This window comes from Psittacula echo (assembly GCF_963264785.1).
Source record: "Psittacula echo genome assembly, chromosome: 1".
In the NCBI taxonomy this organism is placed as follows: domain Eukaryota; kingdom Metazoa; phylum Chordata; class Aves; order Psittaciformes; family Psittacidae; genus Psittacula; species Psittacula echo.
In genome coordinates this window covers 111,695,553-111,711,505 of record NC_137735.1, presented here as the reverse complement: position 1 = coordinate 111,711,505, position 15,953 = coordinate 111,695,553, and the positions used below count along the sequence as shown (strand labels likewise).

Below are 15,953 nucleotides of genomic sequence, written 5' to 3'. Positions count from 1 at the left end.
AAATCCACTAGAAGAGCAAGAAATCTGGAGTTACTTGTTAATGGGAGCAACAAGATTAACAAAGCTTTCCCAAAAGGGTACCCTACCTTGCTCAGGCACTGAAAACCATCAAGAACCTCACATCTAGAACACACAAATACATTAGTTTGCATCTTTTCTGCAATGGTGAACCTTTCATAAGTATCAGTACGCCACAGCCAAAGGACAAACCTCCTTTGTACGTCAAATACTCTTTCCCACACAAAGCCTAACTCCAACACATGCTTCTTGACAAAGACATAAATGCAGCTGACCTAAACCCAGTCTTGGTTAAACTGAGTTCTCCCAAGTCGCTCAAGAGTTAAGCTGGGCTACTGAGCACATCAAGACAGCTATTCTCACACACCTGCTGCAGTGGGAAGGTGAGAAAAATACATTAGCTTCCATCAAGATTTAAGCTAAGGTATGCTTGTGACAATTCCTGTGTCCCCAGCCTTAGTTTCACAAGCTCTTCAGCTTGCCAATAGAGTTCCATCCTCTGCCCTTATTCCCAGTCCAAGAGTGCCCTTTCTTTTCTGGCGGTATAGGCATGTGTGTGGTCTCACAATGCACCAGAGCAGGTAACAGATGTGGATGAGAACAGGTAGGCATGACGGCTTCTTTCAACAGCAGTGCCAGCTGAGAGGATTTGTGCAACCACAGCCTGTTTATCCAAGCACAGAAATGTAGGAACTCAATGTGTGACTCCCTCTTGCATCCAATCCTGCACAGGCATGGGGCTGCACCTGAAAGACGTAGTCCCTCTCCACGTTACTCATGCCCAGTGGCATGCTACCCTTATGCATCAGACCTAGCACTATCTGGCCACCAATCAGGCTGATCCAACTTCCAGATCATAGTTTTTGTTTAAGGAAGTGGGTTAATTTTCAGTTGGAGCAGTGACTGAACTGATCTGAGGCCACTCGGTCACTAGATCCGATCCAAGGGAAGCAGCAGGAGCTTGCAGTCAGGACTGGATAAGAACTGATTGTTCCTTCAGCAGCAGCCTATAGTTGCACTGGATCAACCATCACCTGAAGCTGTACTCCAAGCAACACAAGTTATTCAGTTACATTTCTCAGAAAGCCCTGTCTGAGCACAGACACCACAGACAGGTACACTTAGCTGGTGCTCTAAATCATACCAGTGACCCTATGACTACAGCTGTTCCCAGAAGCAAGAGGTTAGCACAGGCAACAACCGTAAGCTGGCGGTACAATAGGCCACCTTTTTGCTGGAATGTGTCATCCTGGCAGCAATAGGCTCTGTGATCTGGCATGAAAATTTGTAGCAAGACTTTGTGGTTAGGAACCAGGCTGGAAAGACTGAGATAAGAAATTAGCGAGGGTAATCAGCCATTGGAATAATTTACCTGGGGAACCAGTGCAGTCTATCACTTCATATCTTGAAATCAAGACTGGGTACTTTTCTAATAGAATTTTGGATTTGATGCAGTGATAACCAGCTGGGAATGTAAATACCTGATAGGGGTCAGAATAAGGCATCTGTCCCCAAATGCCTGATACTATGAACATCAACTGTTCATCTCTCAGAAAAGGGAAACAATTTCTCTCTGTACAGCCCAAGTGCCTAAACAATACAGCACAACCACACTTGCACTAAAATCACTTCTAAGTACTTCATTAAAAGATAGAACAGGAATTCAGAGAGGAGCTGCAAAGCTGAAAGGAATTACAGAACTTACCAGGCATGACTACAGAAATAAACTAGCTATGTATAACTTAGCTAAACAGTAACCAAGCAGCCAACATCAAACTGGAAAGATACCAGATGCCAGAAAGCATGGTAAGCCTTAGAATCAAATATTCTTGGAAAAAAGTCTGATTCCAATTATGAATTTGAAACCTCTTGCAGGCTATTTCTTAAATTTTGTCTGGGATAACCATGGAGAGTGAATGTAATTTACATGAATACAAACTAATTAAATATAACAGCCCACTTTAAACCAGACTCCAGAGTAGAATATGTTAAAAAAAAAAGTTTGGCTCTACCTCTAGAAAGCACTTGAAACAAGTGAACTGTAAGATTAAGAGTCAATTGAACAAGATTAAGAATGCCTATCTAAAGTTAACAGCATGAAAAAATGAAGAAAAAAGGTCCTAGGGAACAGAGTCTTCCCAGCAAAATCTCTCAGGATGCACAAGAGGTTCTCAGAGGAAGTATCTGGGTCCCAGTATTTCAGACAGCAGGAACAAGGGGCTTCAGCAAGAGCACCAGCCTCAAGCCTGGCTGAGTGTTGTCACTTGCAATTGTATAACCTCACTCACAGACTTACTAAGATCGCTGGGCTACTGTACAGATGGTTCAGTGCTACCCTCAACTGAGAGTTGGCAAAATACAGAACCAGCTGAGCTGTTCCCAATATTAACAATAACTAAGAAGAAGAACTCAGATTCGGTACAACTTCATGTCTGATTTGAAGATGCCTCCTCCTCACCCAATTCAGTCGCAGTTCTGAAATCTGGGTCACCCATACATTATTCCTCCAAACCAAGCCACCTCCCTCCTATGCAACCCTTTAAAAGGATCTCTGCCCTTATCCAAGCCATCTCCAAGCCATTTAGGGTACGAGAAACTCCAAAGCACCATGGAATCAGGTCACAAAACTTTAACATGTTACAGATGTGGTTTGGTCAGAGGACCAGGCAAGCAGCTCAAGGAGAAGCCAACAGCATCCCCATCCAGCAGCTCCAGACTTGGCCAAGTCTGCAACAAGTCTACATACTTTAGTTGAACTCAGATCGCCTTCCCTGGCCCTGTATTCCCTACCAGGTTTGATCCAGGTCTTATCCAACCTCTGGGAATAGAGGAAGCACCAAGCGCTAGGACAACACAGGTGCTGGGGGTAGGTGGGTCAGGCCAGAACCGTGGGAACTCAGAAGTCCCCGCAGCATGTTGTTTGGAGCGCTGAAGTTGCCACCAGAGCTGCTGCAGTGGCAGGGCTCCGAAGAGGCTGCAGGAAGGAGATGGGAAGCGAGCACCTCTCCTTTTCATTCCCCTGCCTTCCCTCCGTGACAGGCCATAAAAGTCACGAGGCGCCAGCCAGCAGAGCAAGGAAGAAAACAACACGGTGTCCAGAGTTCAAGCTCTGACCCGGGACTCCCGGCGCTGAACCCCCAGCGAGCACCGTGGGACCTCGCTCCGGCGTGGGAGGCACCATTTCTGCCCGGCTGCTGGCAGCTGCGCCTGGGACCGGGCCTGTGCGCCGGGCCCTACCTGCTGCCGGCAGCAGGAGGAGCGGGGCGGGGAACGGGCGCTGCCGTCCCGCACAGGCCTCCGCGAACGCTGCGGCCCCCCCCCGGGGCCTGGCCGGGGCCGGCGGGAGACGCCCCCACCACCACCCCACCCCCCCACCCCCCCCACCTCCAGAGGCACTGTCCCACCGGAGCTCACGCAGCGCCCCGCCGGCGGGAGCGGCTCCCGGGGACCCGACGGCGGCCCCCCCCGCGCACCCACACCTGTGCGCCGCGGGCCCGGCCCCGCAGAGGAGCGCAGCAGGCCCGCCGCGGGACGGGCGAGGTCTGCTGTCCCCGGAGATCCCTCCGCCCAGTCCCCCTCGGGTCCTAAAATGGTGGGCAGCCCTCCCATCCGCTCCCCAAGCCTGCCCGCCACCCCGGCTAGGGGGGAGAGCAGCCGCTCCTCCGGCCCGGCCCGGGCTCCGCGGGGATCAGGCGCCAGGCCCGCGCCTCACCCCGCCTCTCCCGGGGACACGGCAGCGCCGCTCCCGCCGGGCCGGGCCGCGCCGCCCCCGGCGGCCGCGCTTACCTGCGCCGGGCTCACATCGCCGTGCCGGGGCCAGCGCTGCTCGTTCTGGTGCCGCTGCCTCCGCCGCCCCCCCTTGCCCTCGGCAGCCGGCCGCCGTCTCCCCGCCGCCCGCGGGGCCGCAGGTATGTCATGAGTGCCGAGGCTCCCAGGTGAGCCGGGCACACCTACAGGAAGGCAGGCGGGCCGCCCTGATTGGCGTGCGGGGCGAGCCCGGCCGGCAGCGAGCCGCGCTCCGACGGCGCGGGGCAGGGCGAAGCCGCCGCCGCCGAAGGACCAGAGCGGGACGTGGCGGTGGCTCCGGCCCCTCGTACCCGGGCTCTGTCCCTGGCGGGGCGCAGCCTTCCACGCCCTCTGCCCGTCTCACCGCAAGGTGTTTAGGTAACTTTCCTTTTTCAAAATTAACTAATTAATTTATATATTTATGTTTAATTGCAACGGGGACAATAACTGTGCTTCCCCTGGGGACGGGGAATAGGGCACTTAACCGCTTGGTTGCTTTGCCTCCAGGGTAAAAGCAGAGCGGGTACACCTGACCTACTGATCCCAGGTCCCCAGATTGGCTCCAGAAAAAGAGGGATTTTTGTTTCTTTTTCTTTTTTTATTTTTGTTCCTGTTGGTTTTTTGGTGGGGTTTTGGTTTTTGGGGTGTTTTTGGAGGGGGTCGAGAGGAAAGGAGAGGGTTTGGATGGTTTTGTTTGTTTTTCTTTCTCTTTACCTGAGTCTCTTGTATTCCTGCTCCTTAAGGTCACTCCTTTACTTTGCATGCCTGTACCCTCCTGCTTTGTATTCCCTCCTAACAGGCAGTCGGGGTTTTAAGGAAAAGTGCCAGGCGTTGGGAAAGCTGTCCCTTTGCCACACATGGCAGGGCTCAGAGATCCCAAGATCACATCTGAAATCTGTCAGATAAATGTAAATGGATTTAACACCTGGATTCAGAAGGAACTGAGCAGAATGTGGGTAGAAAAACTCTATTAAAAACCTGAATCCACAGCTACCATTCTCAGGCATTCTGTCTCCTAGGCACAGAAGTAAATATTCTGAGGAGCCCTGCCTGCGTCAAAGCTTTCTCTGGTTACTGTGCTTAGATGTGAACTGAAAAGGGCACAGCGTATCAGTTCCCTATAAGGGAAATTCTGTCCCTGTCTGCCAGTTTGACTGTAGCAATAGGGGCACGCAGTCCATAGGGAGACTTCCCTCACGTGTGATTGTGTAACAGACCATGGCAGAGAAAGGCATAAATAAAGGGAAAAAAATGAAAGGGGAGGACAAGTAGATTAAAGACAACGTGTGTTTGGGAGTAGCAGGAAAAGGGAAGCCTTGACTCAGCTGATTATTGTGCTCATTAAAAAAAAGGGGGGGGGGGGCAAGTTCAGAAGTTTTGGGGGTTGCATTCCATAGCAAAATAAACAGAGTAGGTTTCTTCATTGTCTGCTGCCTCAGTTTTGTTTTTGCAGCACAGATTCATGAATTTGCTTAAAGGAATACAGAATTTATGTGATAATGCACTTTACCACAGTATATATCTTTGCAAAGATTGCAAGGTGAGCAAAGAATTACGCAGACAGGTGACTGAGGCAGGCATTATCTATATTACATTCTCTTTTTCCTCCAATTGATATCTGGTGTCACCTCTGCTGAGCCTTTTTCTCCTAATCATTTAATGAGGCTTGCAGGTGCGTATCCTCCAGGACATGCTATGAAGAGTTCAGCAGAAGAGGAGAGGGAGCTGGAACCAACCACTGGAGAAGCCCTGTAGCCCACACCCAAGCAGTCCTCAACCCGTCCTTCCCTGCATAATCTCTGTGGGGTCTCCCAGGCAGGAAAACTCCCCCAAGAAGCAGCACAGTGAAAGCTCTACCCAGCCACCAGCAAAGTCGTACTCGTGCTTGCTGCTGCTTTCTGATTCAATTAATGCTTTCATTCATTTATGTGCATGGATTATTTCATCATAGCAGATCAGCTAATGCAGTTGAGATTCCTATTCCACATCACTGTGTTTACTGTCAGCAGAGAGGAAAGGGATGCTTCAAATTCCCGTAAGTCAAGAGACTGGGGAAATCAGCTCTGGATCATGTCTTTTTTGGGTTAGTGCTCAAAACCTCTGGGACATTACATAAACAGGTGATGCCTCTTCCTACTGCATTTTCTAAGTTCCTAGCAGCAGGCTGGAGTTGGGCATCCTGACTGGAAAATGGCACCTCTGTCATCCAGAAAAGGACAACTCATTGTCTAAGAAGGGCTTAACCTTTACCCTCCCTTTGGCACCTCCAGCAGCTGCAGAGGCAATTTTCTATTTGCTTTTATGAATCATATCCTGAGGTACCTTGCTTTCCCTGCCTGTTGCATAGGAAGTTTGAATGCCTAACTTTTCTTTTTATATTACATAGGGTGAAGAAGTGCCTGAAGTCATAATGTGCAGCTCTCAGTATCACAATAGCTAAATCCTTCTGTGGGCCAAGATCTTCTTCCCTAACTGGGTGGGAGCCAGACTCCTAACTTCTGTTTGGAACTGTGCAAAATTACTGCAGAGGTGTCCCACATGGGTTGGGCTGCATTGTCTGCTCTGTCAGCCCACCAAATGCTGAGCTGTAGCGAGTACCTGGTATGTCCCTTTGTGTCCAAGGAAACATATTCCAGTGAGACCTGGCAGTACCAGGAGCAGGGTGCTGTACCCTGATGTGCTCCTTCTTCCTGCAGTGCCCCTGTACTGACTGAGCACACTGCAACCTCAGTGGGCTGAGAGGCAGTTCAGACACTAACCTCCCACACAGCATCCTGGTAAGCATCCTATCCAGCTGAAGTCCTGCATTTTCCCATCCTCAGCGCTCCATAGCACACATTATTCTGAGTTTAACTTGTGCTGTATGCAAAGAATGTGGTTGTAAATGGAAAAAGCCAGGCAGACAACAAGACAAAATCTGGCAGGTTTTAGTAACACTTAGATAAGATGCTGACATATCAGAAGTATTGGGGGGGTAAGGGGAAGGGAATTTGAAGTTCTACCTAAAATTAGCTAAAATCATTTGCTTGAGCCTTCACTCCTTGGAAAACCAAATAACTTCCCTGGGCATGTTTAATAGCTATACCTTACTCCAAACAGATGCAAACCTGCGTATATGGCAAGAAAAAACATCGTAAGAATGGCAAGAAACACAATGCTGAGTTTGGAAGCTGAACCAAAGTTAAGTTTATACAGGCAGCAAGTGAAACACCCATCCCCAGTGAGTCAGGTCCTGGCTGTTTCCTTCATTTCCTCCAAGGCTTGCTGTGAACACCCAGCAGTAACAGTCCTTCTGAAATTCAGTCATCTCCTTTCCTGCCCCTTATTTATAGCTTGCTCTCAGCAGTTAGCAGAGACCCAGCATGCAGCACTGCATTTCCACATGCCCTTCTCCAGCACACTGGGAGAAGTGCAGGCTCTCCCAGAGCTCAGCTTTGGTACCACAGGACCCATTCTCCTGTTGGATTTGTAAGTGCAGCCACCTGTTGAGCAACAGCAGATGCTGGAATAAAGGAGGGGACAAAATGGCAGATTTGCGCAGTTCACTCACGTTTTCTGGTTTTATCTTGAATACAGCCTTATTGAAAGTGGTTGTATGTTCCTCTAACTGTCCCTTTGGTTTCAGTCTGGTAAGGCAGAGGACACTGTGGAATATTAAGGTGTGTCAGTGTGTAAAACGTTTCTCAGAGATAAGAGTTTGAGCCTGCCAATTCAGGCTAAGGTGTATCCTTACCATAAGGTGCATGCTCTGATTTCCCCTTTGACAGCAGCTAGGAAAGAGCGGTATTTTTAGCTTTTGCTGCTTTGTTTACTTACAGTAGTTCTTCATTTGTGGAAGTGAGCTTGGGCCTGTCTTAGTCTGGGAATCTGCTTCAATGGCAGTTGTGGATGCAGTTGTGAACTTCTGTTGCTGTCTGGCATTTATCCCAGGGCATTCAAGCGACCATGGACTTCACATAGGCAGGTACTGTTTTCTGGAATCTTCCCTGAAATTTGTTACAGCATATGTCCAGGGATAGGTGGCTATGACAGAAAGGATTAGGAAAATGCAGAACTGGGAAAGTCCTTCAGGTAATATGGCTAGAGATGCTTTCCTATGTGAAACTAGTTATAAACCCACATTTATACAACATAGTCTAAGTTGATAACAGTAGCTCCAAGACAAAAACACATCGTGTCGAAGAGCACATACATGCTGAGAAGAGCACTTACAGACTGAAATGGGCTTTCTCTCCTGGGAATTCCAACTAGTCTGCAGTGACCTAGACACAACTCTGTGTTGCTCTTACAGAATAAAACCAGGAGAAAAATAATTCACTTAAATTATATATCTTTATAATCCTTATTCAACTTCACCCTTTTTTTTTTTTTTCCATACAAAAAGCAGCAGGGACTCTGTCCAAATGGATACCTATTTGCCATGGAGTGATAGTTTTACCTCACCATGAGCTATGTGCCAGTTACCATGAAGATCTACATTGACAGGATGGATTAAAAACGAATGGCCCATTTAGTGTGTTTTACAAATTTCTCCCAAAATAATAGCAGTGGTCTTGCCTGGTGTGCAAATAGGGCCATTGTTCTAAATGGGTTGCTTGCTAAACCCCCCTTCCTTACAGGTGCTGCCAGGAAAATATAAACAACAAATGGATGAGACTTCAGACTGACAGCCAGAGACAAAGGCTGCTGTTAGAGGCACAAGGGTAAGGGCTTGTCTGGAGAGTCCCTGCCTGTCAGCCACATAAGATGTAAAAGTGTATTTTGTTCGCATACAGTCATTTAGCCTGATGCTGCCCAACAATTCACTTGATTATAAGCTACTGCCTGTTTTAAAAGTCAAGAAACTAGTTCTTTCTTTGAAGATGAGTGCCTGGTGGAGGCTGTTTTGTTTTCCCAGTTACAACCACAGCTCTTTCACTGAAATCTGGACTGATGTCAAGGGAAATGACTGCTCATGCCAGGGCTTCAGAAAGGTGTGGGCTTCACAGTGCAGATGCTGGTTTCCTTGACCTTCCCTGATTTTGGTTGAATTGGAGCTAGGAATGGCAAATCTCCAACAGCAAAAGGAGGCAAAATAGCTTCACATGTTACAAATATTGTCAACTGAGCAGAAGGCAGGACAAACTAATGTGAATGGCTCACAGCATTAGGTACAAACCAAAGAAAGAAGAAAAAAATCGACACAACATAGCTTCTGCACAGGATTTCATATGATTAGCTACAGCAAAACACAACCTAAAACTTCAGATTTATTGCCTTGCATGCTATTTGAAAAGACAGAAGGAAATAGCTTAAAGCTAAAGTCCTGTTCAATATTACATCCTTTTTCTTTTCAAGATTAATAAAATATGGACTTCCTGTAAAAGCAGGAAGCTTCTTTGAATAAATTATATAGCTCATTTTTTGAATTAAATATAGCTCCTTTTTATTCTTTGGGGGAAAAAAGGACCTATAACGAAATGGGGTATATTCTCTGAAGCCACTACCCAACCTTTAAAGATACGTACCGCGGTCAAAGGTTTTACATTTCTAGAAAGATTTTCCTCAGCCAAAATTGCAAAAGTTAACATTTGATTTACCTAATGCAATAGGACATCACATTCCTTCCTGTTGAATATATGGCTTTTCAAGCCCTATTCCCACCTGATTAATATGTGGACATCTATATGGAAGTGTCCCTGCAGCTAAATAACATGAGCTTGAGAAACACTTTTTTTCCAAAATGTAGAGCTTAAAGTAGTGCAGGGGAAAGATGGTTAATGACAAAGAACAGCCATGAAAACATCCCTTGGTACTTTGCGCTGAATGTTGGTGTACGTGTCTTTTACTGAGTAGAACTACTGCAATTAATTTCTGGTCTGTTGTCCACACACATCAGGAGGTCCATGGGCTACCTAAAGAGGATCTACAAAAGGGAACTAAGAAATACAAAGGCAGTATCTGTGAACAAGGATCCTAAAAAAAAAAAAACCCAAAATGGTGCTATATATTATTAAGGTGTCTCCAAAAGGACTAAAACACATTGTGGAGAAAAAAAAAATTGTACTGGGGAATGAGCAGTCAGACAAGGAGAAAGATAGGAAAGCTTTTAATGGGCTTTGTCTCTGCTCTGTCATCAAAAGTGTTAATTTCTGTTAATCTAGAACACACAACATTGGTCTTGCTATCCAGAAATACCACAAACAACTTCTGAAAAATCTTAATGAAAGTCAGTTATGCAAACATTTCCAAACAGCTGTTCTTTTACACCAATTGACACAGGAAATTTCTAGCTCAGTTACAGTTTTAAGGAAATCTTTCGGCTTACACTTCCTCCTCACTGAGATACTCTATGCAAAGGATATTCCGGTTATTGCTTGTTCCTGGCAGGTGCCTCTGTGCCTGAAATCCTCTGTTGTATCTCCCAGGGAGGCTTTAGGAGGCAGCTCTCGGTTTCCTGCAGCTCTATATTTCTGTGTGTGTGATTCTGCAAGAGGAAAAAGCTGGTTTTGACCCAAATCTTATGTTGATCTCCAATACACTCGGCCTTCAGAGATCTGTGAGAACATTGCAGGCTGCAGTGCAGGGGAGTAGCAGCTTTCTCAGGATACTGCAAAGTCTGGTCCAGACAGTGAGGCTGCAGCTGCCTGACTGCGATCCAGTTCTTAAAAGCCCCATCTTGGTTATTGCCTCCCCTGAATAGGAGACTAATTTGCTAACAGCTTTGCTCTTACGTGTTTTTTCTTCCATAGCTCTGGCTACATGGCTGTAATTCATAGCCTGGATGCTTCAAAGGGGTAATTTTCTCTTTTTACTCCTGCAGTACTCTTGATCTATGTCTAAGAATCAGATTCTCCCTGTAGACTGACAGGATGGATGGCCTGTGAACTTGGGATGGAGGAAACCAGTGGAGATCAGCATCAGCAAACAGGCAAATGGGAATTTGTCAGTGTCATGTCCAGCCACCCTTCCTGCATGGTGGCAGCAGAGGGGCAGAGAGGGCAACTGTGCAGAAGTTAACTGCTGGAATTAGGCACAGCTAATTCGTTGCGCAGACCTGAATCAAAGTCCTAATGCTATGTCTTGGTGCAGTAAATTGTTTCCCAGCCCACTTCATACATGTGTCTCTCACATACGCATGCAGTAATTGCTGGATTGGAGTCTCCTATCAGCCTTGGCCTTTACCTGGACTTCACACACTGATGTTTCTCCTCCTTCCTGAGAAGTAAGAAAAGGCCTATACAGACAAGATCAGTGACAGTGGCTATTTTCCCCATTTCTCTTACCCCAGCGCCCTTTGAGAAGCCTAGGAAAAGGCTACTGGGACTCTTAAGATACTTCCACTCCTTTTGCCAAGGCAAGAACTTAAGCAGAGCCTTTGTACTATTCTTATGGCTTTCATGGCAATAACATAAGTTAAGGGAGTATGTGACATTCAAAGCCCTCTGTGGTCAGCCCTGCTGACCACAAATAAATCAATTTGCTATCAGAGCAACTAGGAAATTCCATTCCTCCATTCTGCTCTCTTCAGGTTCAGGTAGGACAGCTATCCTGTGGTTGTTTCTTCAGGCTTTCTGTGCAACTGTGAGTACAGAAATAGATCACTGTAAGGGAAAGGTGGAATACAGACAAAGTCACACCGCTGCAAGCAATCTTACTGTAGTCCAGAGCTGCTCAAACACTGAACTATAGTTAGGACCTCAGCATGGAGAGCGAAAATGAAAGCAGAAGCATGCTGCCTCTGAGGGGCTTGCCAAATAATCTTCTGGTTCAACCTGAAAGGGAGGATCTTGCTGTGTAGGAGCTGGATACAGAAAGCACTGCACATGCCCATGTGCAGCTTTTCACCCTTGCAGGCAGCTGCAGCACCTTGGTGTGTGCAGTGCAGGTGGGAGGATGACATTCTAAAGCCTTCCCCTGTGCTCCAAACAGCAGCGCTGCCACAACCCCATCCTGCCCATCTGTGCTCACTCGGAAACCACTGTGCTGGGAAGCTACTTCTTCTTAGCTGAGATCCTCTTACGATAATGTCCGTGTGTTGTTGCTTGTGGTATAGGTCAGTAGTAATGACTCAGACCAGCCCTTCACTTTCCTTCCTCTTGTTGGCTAGACACAAAATCCAGCCCACAAACAAATTAATCTGTCCCATGCACCAATAAAGATGATTCCCTGTTAATTAACAAATTGCACACAAAAGTCCCTGGCTTGTATTAACAGACTCTTGAATACCTGTGAAATCAAGCACTTAAAAGTTCAGGAACTGTGAATTCTCCCTGCAACCTTGACAATAGGGTTTGCGGGTTTTGTTTTGGCTATTTTGGTGGATATAATTACATATAATAGTGTAACATCTAATGAGATAAACGAAGTAATTTTTCATCAGCGTATTTTTTTTTTTGTAGGGGAGGACAAACAAAGCTGAAATGTGCCTTGCTCCACATTCAGTGTCTTCGCATGCGTGGAGTCCTTGAGGTGGAGATCTCCAAGCCTCTATATGTAATAACGTAGTGCCCCCTGTTGGGAAGCTGTTCCTGACTGTCTCCCGGCTGTGTTCAGGTGAGATGACATTACAAATACTAGACTGTTTCACATGATCCTGTACACCGATGAAGTCTGTACAGCATCACACCAACAGGTTTAAAAACACTCTTACCTTTTCCTCCCTCAGATATTTTTCGTTGGGCTCAGACAAGCAGTTGTACTGGGTGCCTATTAAAGCTTTCTGTGAGAGTGTTCAAGAAAGATCTACTGGTTTATTATAGTTTCAGCTTTTTAAAAGCAAAATCTCTGTGATTTCAGCCACAGGAGATGAGAGCCCCTCATTCAGCTCAAGGCACACAGTCAAACTGGCTCACATCAGCAGGGAGGCGCGTGAGGCTGCAGACTGGTTGCTTACTCTGGATCTATGGTGGTTTCTTTAGCCCAAAGAAACAGTCCTCAGTCTTTGCCCGGACAGAGAGGGATTGTCAGGCACAGGAAGCAAATCCTACTGCCTGGGATACCCTCTCCTGTAGTGCAACAATTATTTCTCCCATTCCTGATGGCAATAGGAGAAACCTCTCCTCTGGGTTTTGCCTGATCCCTCCTCCTCCCCTACCCTGCAGAAGCAGGGCCGAGGTTGGCCCTTTATCTCCCACCCATCCTGCCACCCTCATCATGCACTTCTAACCATACCCTCACCCTACTCCAAAAATTGCAGTGAGATTAATGCTATGGTTCTCCAAAACAGCTGCATGGTGTTGGCCCAGGATAACATCCCTTCTCAGGGTCTACCTGGAGAGCACTGCCCTGGTCACATTCATTTTCTGTGGGACCAAACCCTTACTGTAACCCAGCTCTCATGGAGTTTCTGATCCTTAATATCAGTGACCTTGCTAGGCCTTGAAAATGCATGTTCTTTTTGGCCCATGGTGACACAAGACCAAAACCCAGCTAGGCCACCCATGGTGGCTTTCCTGAAGGCCCTAAACTTAACATGAATCGTATAATGGCCCACAAATTTAATAACAGAGAATGAGGTTACTGAAATCACCTCCTCAGTGGTGAGGTGGTATAAAACCATTTTATACCAGAAGAGGATTTCCCCATGCCCCTCACTCCCCTCAGTCATGGAAAACTAAACCTTTCCCATATGATGGGTTGTAAATATGGATGTGAGCTTGCAGAGAAAAATACAACAGTCCACATTGGGGTGAGGAAGAGTTGTTTGTCTGAAGCTATGATGCTGTTGTTGGAAGGGCAGACTGAAGAAGGATTGTTTTCTATGAGCACATTTTTCATGAAGTAAGCTTTTGTCCTTAACACACAAAAGAGCCTTTTTTGTGATTCACACTATGTGGTATTTTTAGTTTTCTTTGCATTTAATTAAGAATGGCACAAGAATAATACTGAAAGTAAAACATAAAAGCAGAGTGACCCTATAAAAAGAGCGGGGTTTTTACCTTAGAAAAAACCCTTGCTACATTACCTTAGAGGTTTAGATTGTAAACTGGCTGAGGCAGAGACCATACACTTGTCCTGTGTTGGCCATGCATTTGTCACAGTCAGAGTCTCTTCTGTCTTTTCTGAAATTTTCACATCTGCTGATGAATTCTAAAGCATCTAAGAGAATAAAAAATCAAAGACCAAAGACAATGAGTTGCTTAAGGTTTAGCTTGTCAGAGATATAAGTTGGTGGATATGAGATCTAGATATTTGACTTCTGTCAAAGGACAGAAGTTGAGGGAAACAAATCCTTGTAAGGTCTTACGTAGCCTAGGATCTGAAGTACTTACAGGGTACAGCTAAGAGTGACTAATGAAGTTCAAATAATGATTCATAATAACTCCAGAATATGTTGTACCATGCTTTTGCAGAACAGAGCAAGCATAAAGTTACTTCCTTTCCTGTTTTAAGCAGGTGATTTCTTTGCTTACCCAGCACCCAGATAGCTTTCTTAACACCCCAAAGATGCCATTTGCTGTCCTGCTGACTTCACTCAATCTGCTCCTTTTTTTATCTCTTTCTCTATCACCACTTCAGGGTTTGCCCTTCCCTGGACCTCCTCCTCCCTCATTAGTGATTCTCACAGAACCAACATGACCTCCCAAGGCCTATCTTCTTAATAGCATACTCACACCCAGCCACTGTTACTCCACTGGAGCACTGTCAGATTGTTCTCTGTAGTGTCTGGTGTTGTGCCACATATTCCCTCCAAGACTCCCAACAGTGGCTTAGGTATCTTCACCTTTATCCCATCTCTGGTGCAGGAGTGAATGCCTGTCTTGCAGGACTCACAGCACTCCACTCAGGTGTTGATTTCTTGCTGAGGTGTGTTCACTGATGCTGAGTAAGGGACGAACCCTGGCTTCAGCTCTTCCCACATGGAGTACCCAGATCAGGCTTCTCTCCAGTGTGAACCAGCTGATGCTGTCAGGTCAGAATTCCCATCAAAACCCTTCCATGGTCACAGCACCTAAGGGGTTTCTCTCCCATCTGGACCCTGTGTTGGTGAATGTAAAGGTCAAAGTGTGTTCATTTTCACATGAATTTTTAGGTGATAGGTCTCCTTATTTTCAGCTGGAATAGAGGGGGCAAAAACTCATCAGATACAATTATTCCCCCAAACACTGCATGTAGAACAGCATTTATGAGGATGAAAGCTGTGAACCAATACATGTAGCACTGTGCTTGAGCTCACAAGATACGTGGATATCAAAGCACTGGTGAGACAAGTGTCTCACCAAATCACCCAAATCTCTGTGAGCCAGAGCCACCAAACTCTACCAAGCCTATTTAGTCATTCCATTGTCACTGCAGCTTATTTACCAGCAGAGGAAATGACTTGGCAGTGTCAAGGTAGTTTACATTATCTGCATGGGATGGACTGAAGATCACCTCCTCGTATTGTCCAGGGACTGCCAGCAAGCTGCCCAGTCAGCATGTAGCCCTAACCAGGTGTGCCATTAGCATTAGCTGGTTGGCTAGCCAGACTTTTCAGTTATTTACTGGCAGTGGGATCATTTGGTGGTGAAAGGCCAGACTGAACTCAGTATCTGATTAGACAATTAGTATTAGACACCCATGCAGCATCTCAAGAAACTCTCCTCTATAACTTCTGTGTCTTAGGTAATGGAGCTAAGATGTCCCAATGGATTAATATCCCCTGATGGACTGGGAATGTCTGCATGCCTCAGTATACTGTGTATATTGGAATTATTCTGCACCATGATGGGTATCAAAAGAATCACAAAATCTGGTTTATCCCAGTGCCTGAGGTATCCTATGGCCCCATAAGCTCAGATGGTGGAGAGATGACTGCGGGCATTTCAGTATGAATAAAAGTGCCCCAAAGAACACAAAAGTGGTCAGTGCTTCTCTGCAGGACACAACCCTGCAGGCTGCTATGTGTGAGCAGGAGATAACAGAGGAAAAGAGTCAGTAGCATGAAGGAGGTGTGATGAGGTAACTCATATGACAGAAATAGTGCTAAAAGACCTTGCTGGTATTTACCTGCCCTAGAACTGCAAGGCAGTTTCTTTGAGAGGAAAGATCAAAGTTTGCTATCCAAATGTTATTTTCAATTTAAATGCTTGCATTTGTATTAGTAAACTCAGGATTTGTAAGTCCAAATGCTGAACTTCTTATTTATCACCCGTACATTTAATGATCCACATGATACGTATGGATGG

The 15,953-nt window shown here is 46.2% G+C and overlaps 1 protein-coding gene across 1 annotated transcript in view; it reads right to left on the bottom strand.

The window, feature by feature from the left end:
* The window catches only part of ARHGEF5 (Rho guanine nucleotide exchange factor 5), a gene marked incomplete at both ends in the record, with an annotated part of 33,937 nt that extends 30,310 nt beyond the window's left edge, over nt 1–3,627 (bottom strand). Inside the window, one exon of the mRNA XM_080609873.1 lies at nt 3,133–3,627. Coding sequence (XP_080465999.1) covers nt 3,133–3,627 — 495 coding nt within the window. The remainder of the gene's footprint in view (nt 1–3,132) is intronic.
* Between the last annotated feature and the right edge of the window lie 12,326 nt (nt 3,628–15,953).